Source organism: Budorcas taxicolor, chromosome 1 (genome assembly GCF_023091745.1).
Source record: "Budorcas taxicolor isolate Tak-1 chromosome 1, Takin1.1, whole genome shotgun sequence".
NCBI classification, from domain to species: Eukaryota; Metazoa; Chordata; class Mammalia; order Artiodactyla; family Bovidae; genus Budorcas; species Budorcas taxicolor.
The window spans coordinates 42,614,563-42,634,302 of NC_068910.1; the positions used below are offsets into that span (position 1 = coordinate 42,614,563).

General features: G+C 46.7%; 1 protein-coding gene across 1 annotated transcript in view; it reads left to right on the top strand.

Annotated features, from left to right (window-relative positions):
• The first annotated feature begins 12,928 nt into the window (after nt 1-12,928).
• LMCD1 (LIM and cysteine rich domains 1) overlaps nt 12,929-19,740 on the top strand; it is a 56,965-nt gene continuing 50,153 nt past the window's right edge. Inside the window, exon 1 of the mRNA XM_052636626.1 lies at nt 12,929-13,264. Within this exon, the coding sequence (XP_052492586.1) occupies nt 13,223-13,264 (42 nt within the window). The 5' untranslated portion in view covers nt 12,929-13,222. The remainder of the gene's footprint in view (nt 13,265-19,740) is intronic.

A 19,740-nucleotide genomic window follows, 5' to 3' on the forward strand; every position in this document is an offset into this window, starting at 1 on the left:
AAATTCATCATCTACATTCAACTGGATGATCTGAAAATACTTCCCAGCATGACAAAAGACAAGACTGCTAAATACAGCATTTTAACTTGGAAAATCAGGGTCTTTGGGGATGGTACATAAAAGCTGGTTTTGAGTATTTTAAGGAGTTCAATTCTATCCCCTCCATCAGTGATGGGACGGGTGATAATACCCTACTGGAAAACATTACTCATGTAGCCCTCAAACTGCACATCCCTCCCACCCTCCATCATAACCCAGGACCTGCTTGACAGCTTCTGGCTGTGGCATGTCTATCTGTGTCAGATGACATCATGGCCAAACCATGTGTCTTGGGCTGTGAGAACAACTGGGAAAATCAACAGAAAACCCTAGATCTTTCACTGTCTAATTTCTGACAAGGAAGACTCTTCCTTGAAAACACCCCCATCCCTTTTTTTCTAAGTGAACTCATCCCATCTTTCCAAAAAGGCCAGTCAGGGGCAAGGCCTTGCTAGACTCCCTCAGGGGGATTTAGTGTCTTCATACCTTGTTCATCAGCCACAGGACAGGCTCATCTTTCAGAAGCTCTGGAATTCTGCCCACAGACGTCTGGACATCGTGTTGCATTCTCATGGAGCCTCTTAGGCCATACTCAGCCAAAGAAGATGCAAACTGTTCTTAAATGATAACCTGCCTCAAACTAAGGTACTTAACATGACCATCAGACGGTATTTTGATGATCCTATCCTCCTAAGAATCTGTGAGTATAAAGAAAATAACAGAAACACTTACTTAAGGTCACTTTCCTGTTGTAAGGGAGGAAAGTACACCCACATCCAGACTGGGCAAAATCTTAAGGGTCCCTGGGAAGACTTTCTAAGAGAACCAAACATGATAACTACCTACCTGAAACTGAACAAACAATAACTGCCTAATAATTTAATAATAATTACACAGCCACCAGGTATCAAACACCTTCTCCATTCCATGCTCTAGACTGCACGCTTTCTAGACAGCACACTTTCTAGACAGCAGAGCATTTAACCTGCATGGTAGTACTATGACATTGGTATTACTGTTTCCACTTTACAGACAGGTAAACTGAGGCTTCCAGTAGGTGTCAAGCACGTATGTGAACCAGACCTAATTTCAAAGCTCGTGCTCCTACCCCTGCAGAGGCTGAACCACAGCCCACTGAGATAGGAGGGAAAGGTGACTGCCGACAAAGCGGAACAGAAGAGTGGAGTGTAAATTAAGAAGGATAAAGTGGAGCCTAAAATCTAAAGGGGAGAAGGTGGAGAAGACCTCGTGAACACATGACCAGTTTGCTAGCTGATCTATTGCCAACACGTGGGTAAAGGAGAGCCTTCCAAAGAGATTCCAAAGGCTGGAAAGAATAGATGAGTGACAGCCCAGAAGGCAGATGTCAGCCCAAGGTAGCAAGACACCTTGTAACAATGAGAGTTGTCCAAAACTGCTGGGTCTGGTCAGAGAATGGGCTCTCAGACACAGAAAGAGTCCTCGCAGATGGCAGCAAACATCCTGTTGGGTGCCAAAGAGGAGGGGATGGGAGATAGCTCAGAGGTCATGTCCAACTCCCTCTGTTAGCTTTGGGGAGATGCTTAGTAACCATCTGACAAAGTTACCCTCGCAGTTATCTGCCACAGGCATGCAAGTAAAACAGCCTATGCAGAATTGGCCCATTGTGACACTTTCATCGTCCTCAGGACAGAGGAAGCAATGATGGGGAACTGTTATTCTGAATCTACTTGTGATAAACAAAGAACAGGGTGGACATTAGAAGGGACAAAATTCTTGAGAGAGGAAGGAAACTGGGGGTATTACTGTATTGCTTGCAATGGATTGGCTACATTCCTCTATTAAAGGCAGGTATCACCCTCTCAAAGTAGGGTCATCATCATTATCTCACAGCTAGACCAATCTAAGAATTAATTTGCCCATGGCTGCACAGCTCATAATTGGTTCATACTCAGATATGCCTCATTTCAAAATCATCTCTTTTCTCCAAAGTTTTTTCTTTTTCATACTGTGCATGGGAATAACTAAAACCTTTATTAATATGGTTTCCAATAACAATGTGAAAATTGGAATTATCAATTCAATATGTGCTCAAACTACATACTGAACTCAGGGAAGGGGGGATTGGGCACAGCTCTGAAAGCACAGTTCTCAGGACAGGTAGGGTTTGACGAACAGAAAAGGAAAGATAAGGCTGCTGTGTAGAGGAAGACATGGGGAGTAGGTCAGAATGGGCTGCTCAGACAGGTCAATGTAATTACTGAAGAAAGACAAGAAACAGGAAATGGATCAAACCAGACATGACCTCCTTCACAATTCAGTCTCATTTTGGCCTTGAGACCAAGCTATACAACTGGTTCCAAACTGCCCCTCACACAGGTTCACAGACGGGACCTCAGACATTTCAATCTGAATGAAGCCTGCATATGTCAACCTTGCTCCTAAAGGTAACATATAAAAGAACAATTATCTTTTTTTTTAAGAGTATGATTTCAACATGCTAAGAGAAGATATTAACAGGAAATAGGTTCACAAGGCTTTGGAAAATTAAAATGCCAATATGGCAAACTGAATGGAAAACATGATGATGGGAAAAGATGTTAATGGCAGCTTCAACTATACTGATTTTTATCTCCTCTCTGCTCCTTAAGTTCTCCTGGGAAACTTGGGTGCTACAAGGCACCCACCCAACCTCTTGTTCATTAGAGACTTCCTGATGGGCTGAACAGGGCTGAATTTCCCCATTATCCTTAGTGTGTAAAAGTTACTCTAAAATAGATTTTAGGGACTTCCCTGGTGGTCTGGTGGCTAAAACTCTGCACTCCAAACGCAGGGGGCCTAGGTTCGATCCCTGGCCAGGGAACTAGACGCTGCATGGCACAACATAGAGCAAAGATTCCATGTGAAATCGCAACAAGGACCCAACGCAGTCAAATAAATATTTTTTTAAATGGCTAAGTCACTCTGCTGTACACCTGAAACTATCACAGCATTGTTAATCAGCTGTCAGTTCAGTTCAGTCGCTCAGTCATGTCTGACTCCTTGCGACCCCATGAACTGCAGCACACCAGGCCTCCCTATCCATCACCAACTGCCAAAGTCTACCCAAATCCATGTCCATTGAGTCGGTGATGCCATCCAACCATATCATCTTCTGTCATCCCCTTCTCTTCCTGCCCTCAATCCTTCCCAGCATCAGGGTCTTCTCAAATGAGTCAGCTCTTCGTATCAGGTGGCCAAAGTACTTGAGTTTCAGCTTCAACATCAGTCCTTCCAAAGAACACCCAGGACTGATCTCCTTAAGGATGGACTGGTTGGATCTCCTTGCAGTCTGAGGATCTCTCAAGAGTCATCTCCAACACCACAGTTCAAAAGCATCAATTCTTCAGGGCTCAGCTTTCTTCACAGTCCAACTCTCACATCCATACATGACTACTTGAAAAACCATAGCCTTGACTAGATGGACCTTTGCTGACAAAGTAATGTCTCTGCTTTTGACTATGCTACCTAGGTTGGTCATAACTTTCCTTCCAAGGAGTAAGCGTCTTTTAATTTCATGGCTGCAATCACCATCTGCAGTGATTTTGGAGCCCCCCAAAATAAAGTCTGACACTGTTTCCACTGTTTCCCCATCTATTTCCCATGAAGTGATGGGACCGGATGCCATGATCTTTGTTTTCTGAATGTTGAGCTTTAAGCCAGCTTTTTCACTCTCCTCTTCCACTTTCATCAAGCAGCTCTTTAGTTCTTCTTCACTTTCTGCCTTAAGGGTGGTGTCATCTGCATATGTGAGGTTATTGATATTTCTCCCGGCAATCTTGATTCCAGCTTGTGCTTCCTCCAACCCAGCGTTTCTCATGATGTACTCTGCATATAAGTTAAATATGCAGGGTGACAATATACAGCCTTGATGTACTCCTTTCCCTATTTGGAATGAATCTGTTGTTCCATGTCCAGTTCTAACTGTTGCTTCCTGACCTGCATATAAGTTTCTCAAGAGGCAGGTCAGGTGATCTGGTATTCCCATCTATTTCAGAATTTTCCACAGTTCCGCATAGTCAGCTGTACTCCAGTATAAAATGAAAAGTTTTCAAGAATTTTAAAAATTCATGGGGATGACCCACAGAGATGTTATGGGGAGGGAGGTGGGAGGGGGGTTCATGTTTGGGAACACATGTAAGAATTAAAGATTTTAAAATTAAAAAAAAAATAATTAAAAAAAATAAATAAATAAAAATAGATTTTGTTCTAAACAGTTGTCATAATTAGATCATGAGGGTTACTTACAATTAGACAACCACCAGTGTTAAGTGTGTGTTGGGGGTCAGAGGGCTGAAATGCTATTTACATCTATGCTAGGGATTGAGACACTACACTGCAGAGTAATTAAACGTGATGAAATTTAGCTTGACATATGGGGAACAGTCCAAGAAATGGTTGCTGGTTGTTGTTTTGTAGTTTCTATTGCTACCATCTTTGGAGTTTGACATACGTGCGTCCAATTTAAGACTCTGCAACCAGCTACATGACCTTGGGGAAATTATATAACATCCCTGGCACTCAGTTTGCTCTTTGGTCAAAGGGTGACAAGACCACCACCTCAGGAAAGTGTTGTGAGGATGCTGTGGAATGGCTCAGGGACAGAGTCTGGCAGAGTCTTGTTGATGGGAGCTGGAAAAGGGCACTTGGGTTCCATTATCCTGAGCACCTCCCTTGAAGCTGAGCAGCTCCTCCTTGGGTAGGCCATGGCAAACCCTCCCCTGCACCCCCTCCAAGTCCACCCATCACCCAAAGATCAAAATCATTCTCAGGCTAGGAACCCGGAACTGCAGGTTTGCCTCTTCATCACATTCAACAGCCTTTCTCTGGAGTGAGTCATAGCAACACCTCCCTCTCAGGGGGCCAGGCGGAATACAAGTATTTTGCTACCACGCGGTTGCAAATTCCATCGAGGTCAGCGAACTACAGGGGTTTCATCTTAGGAAGAGGGCCCAGATCCGCAAACTGCTCTGGGCTCCCCAGCGTCTCCCGAAAAGAACCTCATCTCCAAAAACTCAAGGCTAGAGTCACGTGAGCTGGGCGGGCATGGGAACAAGGCGCCTTTGGAAAGGCGGTGCAGGCCGCAGCCCCCCATCCACGGCCCACGGCCGCCGTCTTCACACACCAGGTACCGGAGGCACAGGGGAGCGAGGGACGGCGCGCGTCACTGTCGCCCGCCAAAGGAGCCCTGCACGCTCAGTCTTCTCCTCAAGACTCCAGAGCGGCCGGCAGACTTCCGGGGAGAGGGCCGCCAGCTCCCTGTCCTGCTTTTCCAGCTCTCTGGGTTTCCCATCCTAGTGAAGTGCCAAGCCTCAGCGCCTTTTAACTCACTCACAAGCGAAGAGCCAAAATCACGACGTGAGAAACCGCAGGGCGACGCGCATCTCCTCCCGGGGAGGAGTCCTCTCTAAAGCCCCCTTTCGCTCCCGGACGCGTCAGGGTCCTGACTGGAAACACTCGAAGGAGTAACTGAAGCGAGCTTAACGAAAGGGCAGCCAACGAATGAGGAAACAGCAGCGGCCCTGAACCCACTCGGGAGGGGAGGAGGACTCACCCCCGGCTAGCGACCGCGGGATTCCGGGACCCCGCCCGGCCTGAAGGGGCCGAGGGAGACAGCGGCCCCCAGGCCGACAGGAGCTGTGGCGACAGGTGGAGGAAAACGACCATCCAACGCCCAGGCCAACCGGGAGGAAGCCGGGAGATTAAAGACACCCACCTCAGGCCTCAGCCCCTGCCTCCCAGGCCCAGAGCTGGAGGGGGTCACCGGGAACATCCAGAACCATCTCTGACGGCCGGGAGTCCTGTCCCTCCGCCGTCGTCCGGGCTGAGCCCTCTTTCCAAAGCCAGCCATCTCCTGAGGGACCCCACTTGGGTGTGGATCCCAACTAGCTCTGAAGCTTGAGCAGCTCACGTTACACAGCAGAGCTTCACTTTCTCATCTGCAGATAGGATTAACAACACCTGCTACCTGGGGGTGGTCTTAAGGCTTATCCACGTGAAATGCAGACGGCACGGAGCAAATCCCGCGCACCTGTTCTCGTCTTTCCCTGCAATTCAGACATATGCGCGCATGCACGTGCGCAGAAGCGCATGTGCCTGCAGAGAAACGCACGCACGCGTCCAGAAATGCACGTGGGTGCAAACACACGCACACACCGAGGATAGCAGTAAATAGTACACCTACAGAAATTAAATGTGGATATGGTTCAGTCCTCCAGGACAGTAACTAGACACCTGTCCACGGTAAAGGCTGCTTCCTAAAGGACTCACCCAACTCCTGTAACTTAATGCTTCAAGAAGCGCTAAGAACTGAGGGGAGAAGAAGTATTTCTTTTTGAAAAGGGATACCAAACATCTTCACCCCAAGAAATAGCAGATAAGTAAATCTTTTAAACAGATCCAAGAATGAGGATGACAGAATGTAGTTTGTCAATACACTGCATGATAAATTACCACAAGCTTAACAACTTAGAACACTCATTTATCATCCTGCCACGTGGTTGTTGGCAGAATGCACTTCCTTACAGATATCGAACTCGTGGCAGCTCACTTCCTGAAGGCTAGCGGGTCAGAGGTAGAGATTTCCTGACTGCTGGCTCCACCTGTGAAGGGCTCACCTGATTAGGTCAGGCCCACCCAGGAGACTCTCCCTATTAGAGACCTTAATTACACCTGTAAAATCGCTTCACTTTGGTCACAATACTCAGCAAAATCACAGGAGCAGAATCCCACAATCTTTGCCACATTCTGTTGGTTAGAAGGAAGTCACGAGAACCACCCACATTCACAGGGAGGGGACTATACATGGGGCTGGGTAACCTGGCAGTAACTTAGAATTCTGCCCAGTACAGACATATATAAATGAATGTAAGGATATGCTTTGTAAGGTAAGAGGAATAAAGATGGTTAACCTCATTTTTTCAGGGACTTAGAGACTCTTAAATATATTACCCAAATCATAAGCTCGCCTCTGTGACGAAGCTGAAACACACAGGGAGATCTTCTGCACCTAAAATAATGTTCTCTCTCCTCCACTTTTCAAACTGGCAAAGAAGGGAAGCTCTGTTGCACTATCAAGTGGGACACGTAGCTGATGTTCAGAGCTTATTGATCACTTGATCCCAGTAAATGATAAATGAATTGCAAGTGGCCTTGTGCACGATGGCAGCCACATGGCTTTTAGCAGAGCTAGAATCAAATGCAGGGCTCTGGACTCCTGACTCAGTGCTCCTTCACAATGGACAGATCTCATTGTGTCTTTCACTGTCCCTGTCAAAGACAAGCTCGAAGGCAAGAGAATAGCTGGGTCCAGGAATCATGTTTTGTTCTCATCCAGATGATTTGGCCTCACAGGCAAAGCCTTTCTTGATCTAGGAGTCCATCCAAAAATCTGGAGAAAATTAGATAGTTTTTCTAAAATTAAAGTTACTGTAAGAATGGCAGGAAAGAAATAAAAAAATTCAAGTTGTGAACAATTCACATATATATTGTACAAATGATGGGCCAAGCTGATACAAAGTAGAAGGTATTATGTGGTTCATGGTATGTTTATATCAGTTAATACATATTAAAATATACTATGTGGTTCAGGGATTATTGATATCTACCTACTCTTAAGTGTTGGTTGTTTTAAATGAAAACAGTATGCTGAGAACAATCATAACCAAATAGAAGCCATCACTCATGTTTGTGTATTAAAACAACTAAGCCACGCTTGCAACACAGTAAAAACATCATCTTCCTGAGCCATGATGATTGCCGATTTTCTAAACTGGCCTGAAACTAAGAGATCTGGGTTCAGGGTTTTGCTTGGCCGCATATCTAGCTCTGTGATTTTGAGGGAAGCACTCTCCCCTCCCAGCTCACTGCCTGAAACACATGTAGGACACCAGACACTCAGTTGTGGGCCCCCTGCCCCTCAGCCTTACTCTCTCATAAGGAGAGGTTGTTAGTTACCAACTGGGTTTCTCTTAGAACCTCCTGGGTGTCCTTCTTGTGAGTTAACTAGTAAATCAGGTATCCGCACACCCCTGCTTAAAGCTCTGTATAACACCGTGTCACATATGGTAGCCGCAGTCCACACAGAGCTATTTTTTTTCTTTTTAACACTTTTATTTTTTTTAATTTATTTATTTTAATTGGAGGCTAATTACTTTACAATATTGTAGTGGTTTTTGCCATACATTGACATGAATCAGCCGTGGGTGTATGTGTGTTCCCCATCTTGAACCCCCCTACCCACACAGAGCTATTAAGCATCTGCAGTGTGACTGACCTCAGCTGAGATGTCCTGTAAGTATAAACCACACACCAGGTTTCCAAGATGTAGCATGAAAAAAAGAATGGAAAACATCTCAATAATATTTTATAGGGGCTTCCCTGATAGCTCAGTTGGTAAAGAATCCACCTGCAATGCAGGAGATTTGATTCCTGGGTCAGGAAGATCCTCTGTAGAAGGGATAGGCTACCCACTCCAGTATTCTCGGGCTTCCCTTGTAACTCAGCTGGTAAAGAATCCACCTGCAATGTGGGTAGACCTGGGCTAGATCCCTGGGTTGGGAAGATCCCCTGGAGAAGGGAATGTTTTATCGCATGCACAGATGGATATGATACCATTTCAGATATACTGGGTTAAATAAAATATAAACAGGTTACCTTTCTGTAACTGTTTTAAATGTGACTATTAGAAACTTAAATAGTGTATGTGGCTCACATTATATCTCAGAGGGAAAGCACTAATCTACAGTTTCTCACTGTCCTCAGAAAAGAATTTAACCTGCTTAGCAGTATCCAAGGTGATTTGGTCCCCCAGGTTTCGTCACAGACTCTCCTTGTCCCTCATTATTCTCCAACCGCAGTGGCCCTATGATCCCTCAGACACATCAAGCCCATGCCCACCTTAGGGTCTTTTCATGCATGACATCGTCCTTCTGGAATGCTCTTTTCATGGTGCTCGACTCCTTGCCATGCTGACTCAAACTCCCTCTTTCTATTTCATCTCACACATCACCTCAGCCAGGCCTTTCTGGACCACCTGATCTCAAGGGGTCACACAGTCAGTGACTCACTCCTCGTTTCCTGCAAGGTCCTCGCTGCCGCTCTTAGCTACCTCATACGATGATCTGTTCCCCTGCTCTATGTCAGCCTCCCCCCCCGGGGAACAGCAGCTGTGTGAGGGCAGGACGCTTTCTGGCCTTACTTAGTCAGAGTTGGATCTTCAGATCAGGGCTACACCAGTTACGGTTCTCAGCTCAGTGCTTGTTGAATGCATGAATGAACAGGGAAAAGAGCATGAAACTCAGAGTCAAAAATTCCACTTAGGACAAACCCAGTGACATGGAGGATGACACCACCATCTTGCTCCGATTGCTGACTCTTAACCTGTAATCAGTCCACTACAGTCACTATAGGAGGCGGTGTAATAATTAAAAGGACACAGTCTGGAGCTAAAAGCCCTGAGTTTGAATTTCAACTCTGCCACTTGCTGGAGTGTGACGCTGCATGAAGCCCTTGACTGTCCCAAATCTCTATTTTCTCCCAGAGGTATAATTAGAATTATTAGGAAATAATTATCATGGTTGTCTTGAAGATCAAGTAAGATAACAGCAAGACATTCTTGAAGGGGAAGGATTCTTTTATGTACGTGGGTACCCTCAGCACCTAGAACAAGGATTGGTTTAAGGCAGATGCCCCAAAACTACTTGATGGGTGAATAAAATTTCTAAAAATCCCCAGCATCACAAAGCAATGAACCTTGGGGAAATCAGATCTTTCTATTGTTCCAACCTGGAAAAGATACCTTATTTTCTGATACCCCATTTTCCTCCAAACAGAAGCAAAAGGATCCTAGCCATGGAGTGAGGCTTAAGATGTAATAGGTCCTATTTCCTCCATCTTCCAGAAGAATCCCAATTACAATGGCACCCCACTCCAGTACTCTTGCCTGGAAAATCGCATGGACAGAGGAGCCTGGTAGGCTGCAGTCCATGGGATTGCTAAGAGTCGGACACAACTGAGCAAGTTCACTTTCACTTTTCACTTTCCTGCATTGGAGAAGGAAATGGCAACCCACTCCAGCATTCTTGCCTGGAGAATCCCAGGGACGGGGGAGCCTGGTGGGCTGCCGTCTATGGGGTCGCACAGAGTCGGACATGACTGAAGTGACTTAGCAGCAGCAGCAGTCCAGGTGTCCAGACAAAACTGACTATAGATCCCCTGAAACCTTTGTCTTGAGAGTAGCATTTAAAAAGTCAGAGTCAGCATCTTCAGCGGGGGACAGAATAAGTCCCAGAGGAGCAAGGAGCAGCTTTCTGCCCATGACAGGTTCTTTACTAGGAAAAAGGAAAAAAAGACAAGGCCAGAGGGCTTCACAGATAAATAATCCACCTGTCAATGCAGGAGACATAAGAGATACAAGTTTGATTCCTGAGTCAGGAAGATCCCCTGATGGAAAGCATGGCAATCCTCTCCAGTATTCTTGCCTGGAGAATCCCATGGACAGAGGAACGTGGTGGGCTTTGGTCTATAGGGTTGCAAAGAATTGGACACGACTGAAGCGACTTAGCAGGCACGAAAGGCAAGGCCATCCAAGCAGTAGCTTTCGATTCTTACATTCTCAGAAACAGCCACAATATCTGCCTCCTTGATTGAAACTGGGGCCAATGATAAAAATAAGGAGAGGGGAAGAGGGTCTTACTTGGAGCTAATCGTTGTTAAAGCTCATAAAAGTCAAATTATTCCATGAAATGATAATTTTTCAAGATGGGGCAAGGAGTGTGGCTGGGAAGAGAGCGGGAAATGACTTCACTGGGCAGGCTTCTGCCTAGTTTGCAAAGGATAAAGCTTGCCTTTGTTGTTCTCCTGGCTTCTGTTCCCCGTAGCTCTGAAGTATAAAGGCTTCTGGCAGAACATCCCAGTTTCAACACCATTGTTCCTAGGATTTGCTACTGAAAGGGCTATTCACATGGAAACTTCTCCCAGGCCAGGCTTCCGTTGGCTACCATTTACTTACACCCTGGCTTAATCATGCAGCCCACCTAGGAAGTTTGGACAAACCAGACCAGGGATGGCACTTGGCCATCTCTCCAAGTCCCACCTTGCCAACTCACTGCTGATTAAAAGCCAGAAGCCAACCTCCATTCATTCCACTGACATGCTCTGAGCATTGCTCGTGTACTAGGTATTGGAGCTACAGGTAGGGGCAAGTGAGACAAACATTGACGATAGCAGAAATCTATGAAAGAAGAAAAAGATCATTCTTCATGTTGCAAAAGAGGAGTCATACATAGAAAGCCCTTTCTAGAAGGTGAAAAAGGAGCCACAAGCAGGGATCATGGGATCCCAAACTCAGATTTGGGATCACTAAAGATGATGATGTGTTAAGATCCAATTAGAGGGCTTCTGTGTTGGCTCAGTGGTAAAGAATTCGCCTGCCAATGCAGAAGATACAGGTTCCATCCCTGATTCGGGAAGATCCCACATGCCAATGAGCAACTAAGCCCATGAGCCACAACTATTGATAGAGCATGTGGTCTGGAATCTGGGAGCTGGAGCTGCAGAACTCCAAGTGCCCTAGAGTCCGTACTCCCCAACAAGAGAAGCCACCACAGAGAACAGCCCCTGCTCACCACGACTAGAGAAAAACCCACACAGCAATGAAGACCCAGCACAGCCAAAAGAGAAAGAAAGAAAAAGAAGAGAACCAACGGAAGGTGTCTTTAAGGAAAGCACCTCCAAGAAGAGAAAAAGCCCTACGTAGTGACCTGCAGCCCCCCATTCCCTCCACATCGGGCCACGCCATGCATCTGAAGCCACTCTGCAGTCTTACAACCCAGGGTTTAGTCCACTTGAGCCCTGGTTTCCAGCAGAGGGTGACAGGAAGAAAACTTCATGACAGAGTATTCTGTCTGTGAAAAAAGGTGAAAAGGGACTGTGTTTAATCCTCTGTCTAGGCTAGGATAATGGCTCTAGGAACCCAGGTCTGTGGAATTGGCTTAATAGATGTGGGTTTATAGGAACAGTGAGTCCTAGTAGATTTTGACTTATAGGACTTCTGAGATGTTGCAAGAGACTTCATCCCAAGGATATGAGAAAACTTGCTTGTTCAGACCTGCATGACTCAATTAATCTGCAAAAAAAATTTAATTTCTTAGTTTATGGCTCGTTATCCTGAGCACCTCCTACCCAGGTGAAATCTCACCCTCCCTCTCCCCGGTTAAAGCCTCACTGAAAAGCCCAGCTTTGGACCAATGACCCTCTCTGATCCTATTCCCTCATCTCTTAAATGGGAGTGATCATCATCAACATTATCATGTTATAACAACACTTGTGATAATTATGAGATTGTCATGAGAAAATAGGACTCCAGGAGTGAAGATGTACATGTTGGTATTTATAAAATCAGGACAGTGTTCTCTCCCTCCCTGAATCGGGACGATTTATGCGAAAGCAAGTTATAGAAGGCCGATGAATATTTTAGAAACATTAATTTTAAAGAAATCACCACTCACTCGAATCTCACCTCCTCTCTTGTGATTGGAAAAGTTGCTCAGGTTTGGGAAAGGCTAACCAGCTGAGTCAAGCTGCCGCCTACACCACCTACCCACCCCCGCTCCCCTCGCACCCCCCAGGCGACAAGGCAGAAAGGGTGGGCAGGGGAACACAGCTCAGCATTTATTTTTGGACCCAGCTCACTAAAAATACCCCAAGCCTCCCTGTTTGATCACTCTCCCTTTTGACCTGAATGGATCGCGGGGCCCCGGCGGCCCGCCCCACCCTCGACCCGTTGTCCTTTAAAGGAGAAGGGCGTGGGGACGGATTCCTGCCGCTCAGGGACAGATGTGCGCCACCCGGACAGGCGGGGCCGCGGCCTCACTGACGTCAGGAAAGCGCTCAATCGGCCGCAGCCTCCAGGCCGGGCCCGAACACCCGAAGGGTGGGGGGGACCCGCGAGCTGGGATTGGCTGGCCAAGTGCGCCCGCGCCGATTGGCTGGCGAGGTTTTAGAGGGAGTCCCGCTCTCCAATTAAAGGGCCCCGCCGCAACCGGCTGCGCACAGAGCTCCCCCTGGGCCAGCGATCTTGGCCATTCAAGCACAGCTGTCCCCACTGCACGCCCTCGCGCCTAAGCCTGAGCAGCCAGGCGCTGTCTGTCCACCCCAGAAGAGGATGGCAAAGGTGGCCAAGGACCTCAACCCGAGAGTTCAGAAGGTGAGCTGAGATCTGTCTGTACTTAGGCAGACTCCTTTTCCCATTTCCCTCTCCTGTTTGAAGAGGCTTTCCTAGATATATGGAGAAGAAAATTCACTAAATTCCAAGACTTTATAGAAAATAGAATCGTTGGGAATACAGGTTTGAGCCAACAGGCACATACCCCAAATGCTACTCTTAAAAGCCTTTGTGTAAAGTATTTGCAAAGGATCTTGGTTCTTTGATGATGCTAATTAAAATTTAAATAAGGTAAAAAACTTTTTTCTTAAATGTTAACTCTGTGCTTTTGGAGGAGTGGGGAAGGAACCCTACCCTCCTCCTCCAGTGATTGAGGTGAAGGTGGGAAGGGGTAATATTTACTCACAAGGAATCTACCCCCTTTGCTCTCATCCCAGCATTTTCTGTTTTTCACACACACATACAAAGAAAACAGTTTCTTTAGTTGGTGGTGTTGGCAGTGGCGACAGTTCCAGCACACGGGAACTAATTTCTGTCCCCAGGGTCTTCACTTTTCCCTTTCAAGAAGGGCTGGCTGGGAGCCCAGAAGGTCATGGGTGAATGACTGCCTGAGGGGCCTGCAGCTGTGCCTTTAGCCCCAATCCCCGATGGTTACTTACCTGTAGACAGTGGGGGGCGGGGGCAGGGTGAGGGGAGGTTGTCACAGGCTAGGGCTAAGAGGACCTGTGAACTGGAAGGAAGCCCAGAGACAGCCTAGACCAGTGAAGAAACTGAGTCTCAGGGTCACAGAGAGTTGGTTCTGGGAGGCTGTGGAGCCTATGGGAAAGCCTTAGGCATGGAAACCCCAGCTGTGCCACTTTCTAGCTGCACCACAATGACCAACCACGTCCATCACCTTTCTGAGCCTCAGTTCCCTTGTCTCCCATAGAGGGATGTTAGGCCCCGCCTCCCTCACAGCAGCAATAATAGCTACGGTACCCCTTAATGTTCTCTCCCAAAGTAGTTATGTTTAAACTTAAACTCTGATTTCAGGGAAAATCAGAGTTTTGGTCTTTCAAGGCAAAGTCCCCTGTAAACATTTGCTATTACCTGGGCAAGGCGGGATGGAATGAGAGAGGGAAGGAAAAAGAAAAACTATGTCAGAATCAAAATGCAAGTCAGCCACTTAGAGGTGCAGGATTTATGCATCTGATTTATGACTGTACCACTGCAAGGCTGACCTGCCCCAGACTCCCACACAGAGTCCATCGGACCTCTGAATGTGTACACCAGGGCAGACTTCATCCAGAGAGCATCCCTCTGGAATGTTCCTGCCCCCACCCCCACCCCCACCCCCGCTTCACAGTTGCCAGACTGTTCGCAGAATCCAGTCATCTCTCCTTCTCTGGAATTCTCACAACATGTTAGACCTTGGTAAGCTACCTGTCCTGTTAATTTCTACCTACTAGTGAGTCAGGCACGCACTGCTCTTTCTTTTCTACCCATCTTTCTAAATTCCCTGAGGGACAAACCTTTCTTGCTCATCTCTGTTCCGACGCAGGCTGCCATGCACAGCATGACTCAATAAACTATGAGTGAACCAGCTAAGACCATAGTGTTCGCAGACAGTACAGTTTGTGTGTTACTGTTTTCTAACTTGTGGCCGCTCCAACATATTTGTGTATCTGAACTGCCTCCCCAGATTCAGCCAAAGGAAAAGAGTTCAGAGCGAAAGGGGCAGTGTCTCATTGTCCAGTGGCACATCAGATGATTCAGGATTGTTTTATTACAAGCTGATGGACAGTTAATGTGTGAAGGGAGACAGGAGACACGGAACCTCTCTCCTCAGCACAGCCCAGGTCCCAGCTAGGAGGAAGCCTTGTTTTTATTTTCCTTTGCATGGGAGAGTGTGATTATCCGGATTAGAGGTGGAACACAGTCTCCTACTTGTCACCCTCTAGTGCCAACTTCCTTGCCCTGCAAAGGGTTTATTTTCCATTTAGATCCAATTACAGGCTTAGTGAAAGAATGTGGTGGGTATAGATGAAAGGGCGGATATTTTTTACCCCTTGGGACTGTGACAATCAGGAGGAGGGTCACCGTATGGGTGATGAACCCAGGTCCTCCACTCAGAAAGCCGAGGGAAGGGAAGGGAATGGGGGGAAATCTCTCCTTGCTGAGGTGTGTATCGGCGGTTAAATGCTGGGTTGTATCAACAGCATGCTGCAGAGCTTTTATGGCATATTTACTTTTTAAATCTGCAACAGTGGTGGGTTTGCTAACATTTGGCTTCAGGAGGCATAATCACACTTAGGCATTTTGAAGCAATTTCAGAGATTCTTAGAGCTGCAAGAGACCAATTTACAAAATGAGAAATGGTTTCAAATGGCCTCCACGAGGACTCCGCTGCCCTGCACCCAAAGGGAGGGGGGCCACAGGGAATCCCAAGAGCTGGAAAGTCAGAAAACAGTCTTTGAGAGAGAGAACATTAAAATCCCCAAGTTGGGGCAGCCTTTGAGATCATCTCCCCAATTCCAGGCAGACAGGGGTACTGGCCATGGGTCCCATTCTTAGTTCATGGCAGGGTATAGAAACAGTCCCTTCCCTCCTCCCATCTGCACTGAGCCAAATGCTCCCATTGGCTACTCTTGAACCCTGGTTTGTTTTTCAACTGGGAAAGAAGTTTCCTAGCATGGAGTTCTTGTTCCCTGAGAATCAGGAACTAGCCAACATTCCCTGGTAACAAAAAGCCTGGAAGATCAAATGCCCTTTCTCTTGGTGGAATCAACCACCACAGTGGGTGTGTTCTTCTCTGGTTTATTAAGTCATCAATATTCTTGTAACCAGACTGGGGTTTAAATCCCAACTCCACCACCTACTAGCTGTGTGCTCCTGTGTAAACAGATTAACTTCTGAGTCTGTGCCCTCATCTGAAAACTGAGGAGACACTAAAAGAATCTCCCTCCCAGTTCAGTTCAGTTCAGTCGCTCAGTTGTGTCCAACTCATTGCGACCCCATGAATTGCAGCACGCCAGGCCTCCCTGTCCATCACCAACTCCTGGAGTTCACTCAGACTCACGTCCATCGAGTCGGTGATGCCATCCAGCCCTCTCATCCTCTGTCGTCCCCTTTTCCTCCTGCCCCCAATCCCTCCCAGCATCAGAGTCTTTTCCAATGAGTCAACTCTTCACATGAGGTGGCCACAGTACTTAGCTTTCCTTCCAAGGGGCCCGTAGTCATTAAACGAGCTGCTGTATACAAAGGGCTCAGCACCTGAGGGCAAGTAGACTTGGCCTTTGTTATGCTCGGTGGTGGTGGGTATATATTTCAGTGAGCCCGTGATTGCTGAAAGGAGTCTTTTGGTGAATGAGGACACACTTCTTCAGATAACTGGCCCATCTGAAGAGCAACTAATTTTCATTCAGCTGAACAGAAGCCAGCGGCATTGATAACCTAGAACAATGACCGATGACCTTGTCTTCGTTCTAGCCTAACATACAAAATCTGCTTACACAACAGAGATCATCAGTCAGTGAGCATTTCACTCTGGAGTCCTGGAATAGTTAGGCCTGGAAGGAGACATGGAGCTCTTCTCACTTGATAGATATAGAAACTGAGACCCAGAGCAGTCAAGTCCTTTCTCTGAGACTGCTAAGAAGGTGGGCCGGGGCCCGGTAGGCTCTGCAAGAATATAGGCTCTTGGCTGCCAAAGAACCATTTGCAGGAATTTAGAAAGGACTAGAACAAAGAGATCTGAGAACATGTTCACTGCTGCCTGTGTGCCTGCCAGTGGACTGGCTCCAGAGGGTTCTATTTCTCACCCCTCAGCACAATGTCTAAGGAGCATGAAAGGATGGCTCGTCCAAGTGCATTACCAGGGTCAGCTGGGCGTCTCCCTCCACCCTTCTCCACATCACGTCCCTCTTGGCTTTCCTGTCTTCCAGCTTCGCCCTCCCCCCCTGTACTCAGCCCTTCCTGCTTTCACCTCCAGTTCCTGCCGTGTGCAAAGCTGCTGGCACGCTGCCTGGGTGAGCCGATCCAATGTCAACACGGCTCCTCGAGAATTGTCCTTGGCTCCCTCCATCTTAGAAATATATTAAGCTGTCATTTAAAGACTTTAATAGCCAAATCATTGGAGACATGCCCATAGGTGTATAAGCAACTTGGCCCAAAGAGAGCCATATTAAAAAAGAAAGAAAGAAATTATCCAAGTCCTGAAAGCTCTCCCCAGACAGATGGCTGAAGCCATTACTTGTACACTGAAGATGCTTGTCATGCCATACAGACGTATTCGAATATGTGGGGTTAGGGTTGACAATTGATTTGCAGCAATACATCTGCCCCCTGAGGTGGTGGAGGGCAGGGAAAGGTATCTCGCAGATCAGCTCTAGGCTTTACTCTGGCCATCTCTGCTCCAAGACCTTCTCCTGGCCCAGAGCTGACCAACAGTTCTACAAGCAGGACATGGAGTGACTTTGGCATTCCCCTGTGAAGATCCCACAGTTTGATCTCTCCATGTTAACTGGCCAGAGGTGACAAGGGAGAAAAAGAATGAGCTGGATTCAGCAAAGGCTGGGGACCAGGAGGAGGGGCAGATGTGCAGACTCACATGGGCATCTTCCTTTCCTTCCCCTGCCCTGGCTACTTCCGGGGAGGGTTAGATCAGGAGCAGAGAAGTCAGGGAATAGTACCTCTTATAACCCACCCTCTAGGGTCAGCTGGGCTCCAACAGAGAGATGCCATTTGACTTTGCAAGGGAGAATCTTTCTTTTCTACTTGCACATTCAAAATAGTGTGTTTATAATAAAGTGGAAATCAGTCCTGAAAGCACAGACCTTGGCAGTTCTTATCTCCCCCATGTTCATCCAACACCACTGAAATATGTATGATAAGCAGAGTTTTCTGGCAAGGGGTCAAGCTGTCACAGTAACTGCAAGCATTTACTGGTGACTTTGGACAGGTCGCTTTTCCTCAGAAGGGGCGGACTTTGAATGACGGCTGGAAGCTTCGTTCCTCCTGCCGTCCACTGACCTTTTCTGGACCCCAGACTGTCTCCTAAATAACAAATGATTATGGGAAAACAGGACACAAACACCATTCCATTGAGAGCAGAACTGGGGAAGAGCTTTTTGAGACCTCCACAAGGAAGAGACAGCTGCTGCTCTCTAAGTGCCTTCATTTGGAAATAGCCCCCTTTTCCCTTTCATTTGCTGATTAGGAAGATTTGGCTGGCAGCTGCTGCTGTGATCTCACCAGGTGCAGGGCCACCAACCACTTCTACAGGAGACCCTCAAAGTTGTACCATTTCCTTCATTTCCCATGCAGCTTTCAGTCCTGAACCCATTCTTGGAGCTCTGTTGTTCAGTCCCTAAGTCATGTCCAATTCCTTGTGACCCCATGAACTGCAGCACACCAGGCTTCCCTGTCCTTCACTATCTCCCTGAGTTTGCTCAAACTCATGTCCATTGAATCAGTGATGCCATCCAACCATCTCATCCTCTGTTGTCCCCTTCTCCTCTTGCCCTCAGTTTTTCCCAGCATTAGTGTCTTTTCCAGTGAGTTAGCTCTTTGCATCAGGTGGCCAAAGTATTGGAGCTTCAGCATCAGTCCTTCCAATGAATATTCAGGGTTGATTTCTTTTAGAATTGACTAGCTTGATCTCGTTGTTGTCCAAGGGACTCTCAAGCATCTTCTCCAGCACCACAGTTCGAAAGTGTCAATTCTTTGGCACTCAGCCTTTTTTATAATCCAACTTTCACATCCATACATGACTACTGAAAAAAACCATAGCTTTGACTATACGGACCTTTGTTGGCAAAGTGATGTCTCTGCTTTTTAATACACTGTCTAGGTTTGTCATAGCTATTCTTCCAAGAAGCAAGCATCTTTAAATCTCAGAGCTTAGAGTGTATCAATGGCCCAGATCTTCAGAAGCTCCAGAAATGTCTTCTATAAAGCTTTTCAAGAAACAGTGAAATAAGAAGTCTGGTCTCCTATGTGGACCTAGACTATTTTAGTGGCCTAAACTTGTGTTTGGTATTTAGGCCTAAATATTTGATGTGGAATTTCAGTTGGGCTTTCACAAAAACAGAAATAACAGTACAATCACAAAGCTTCATAAAACCCCTAAATCAACCCTTTGTTCACTGTCTGCTCTCCTGTATGAGAAGTGTTGTTACATGTTTTCCCAGGTTGTGTTGGTCTTACTTTCATCATCCATTAGGACTTTTGTCCCCCAAGGATCTGCACAAAGATTCATCTGTTCTCTGCTAGGATGGACCAGTTTGGGGAAAGGCAAGGGAAAGGAAAAAAGAGAGACATCTTTTGAGTACACTCAGGATGCCTGATGTTTTCTCTCGCTTGTCTCATTTAGTCTTTAGGACTACATTGCAAACATAATGATGTCCTTTTTACACATGAGTAAATGAAGACTGAGGGTTTCAGTGACTCGCCTAAGATCATATAATGACAGATTAAGAACTCACACCCATTCTTCTCTGACTCTAAAACTGAAGCTCTTTCCACTGCAGGAAGACACC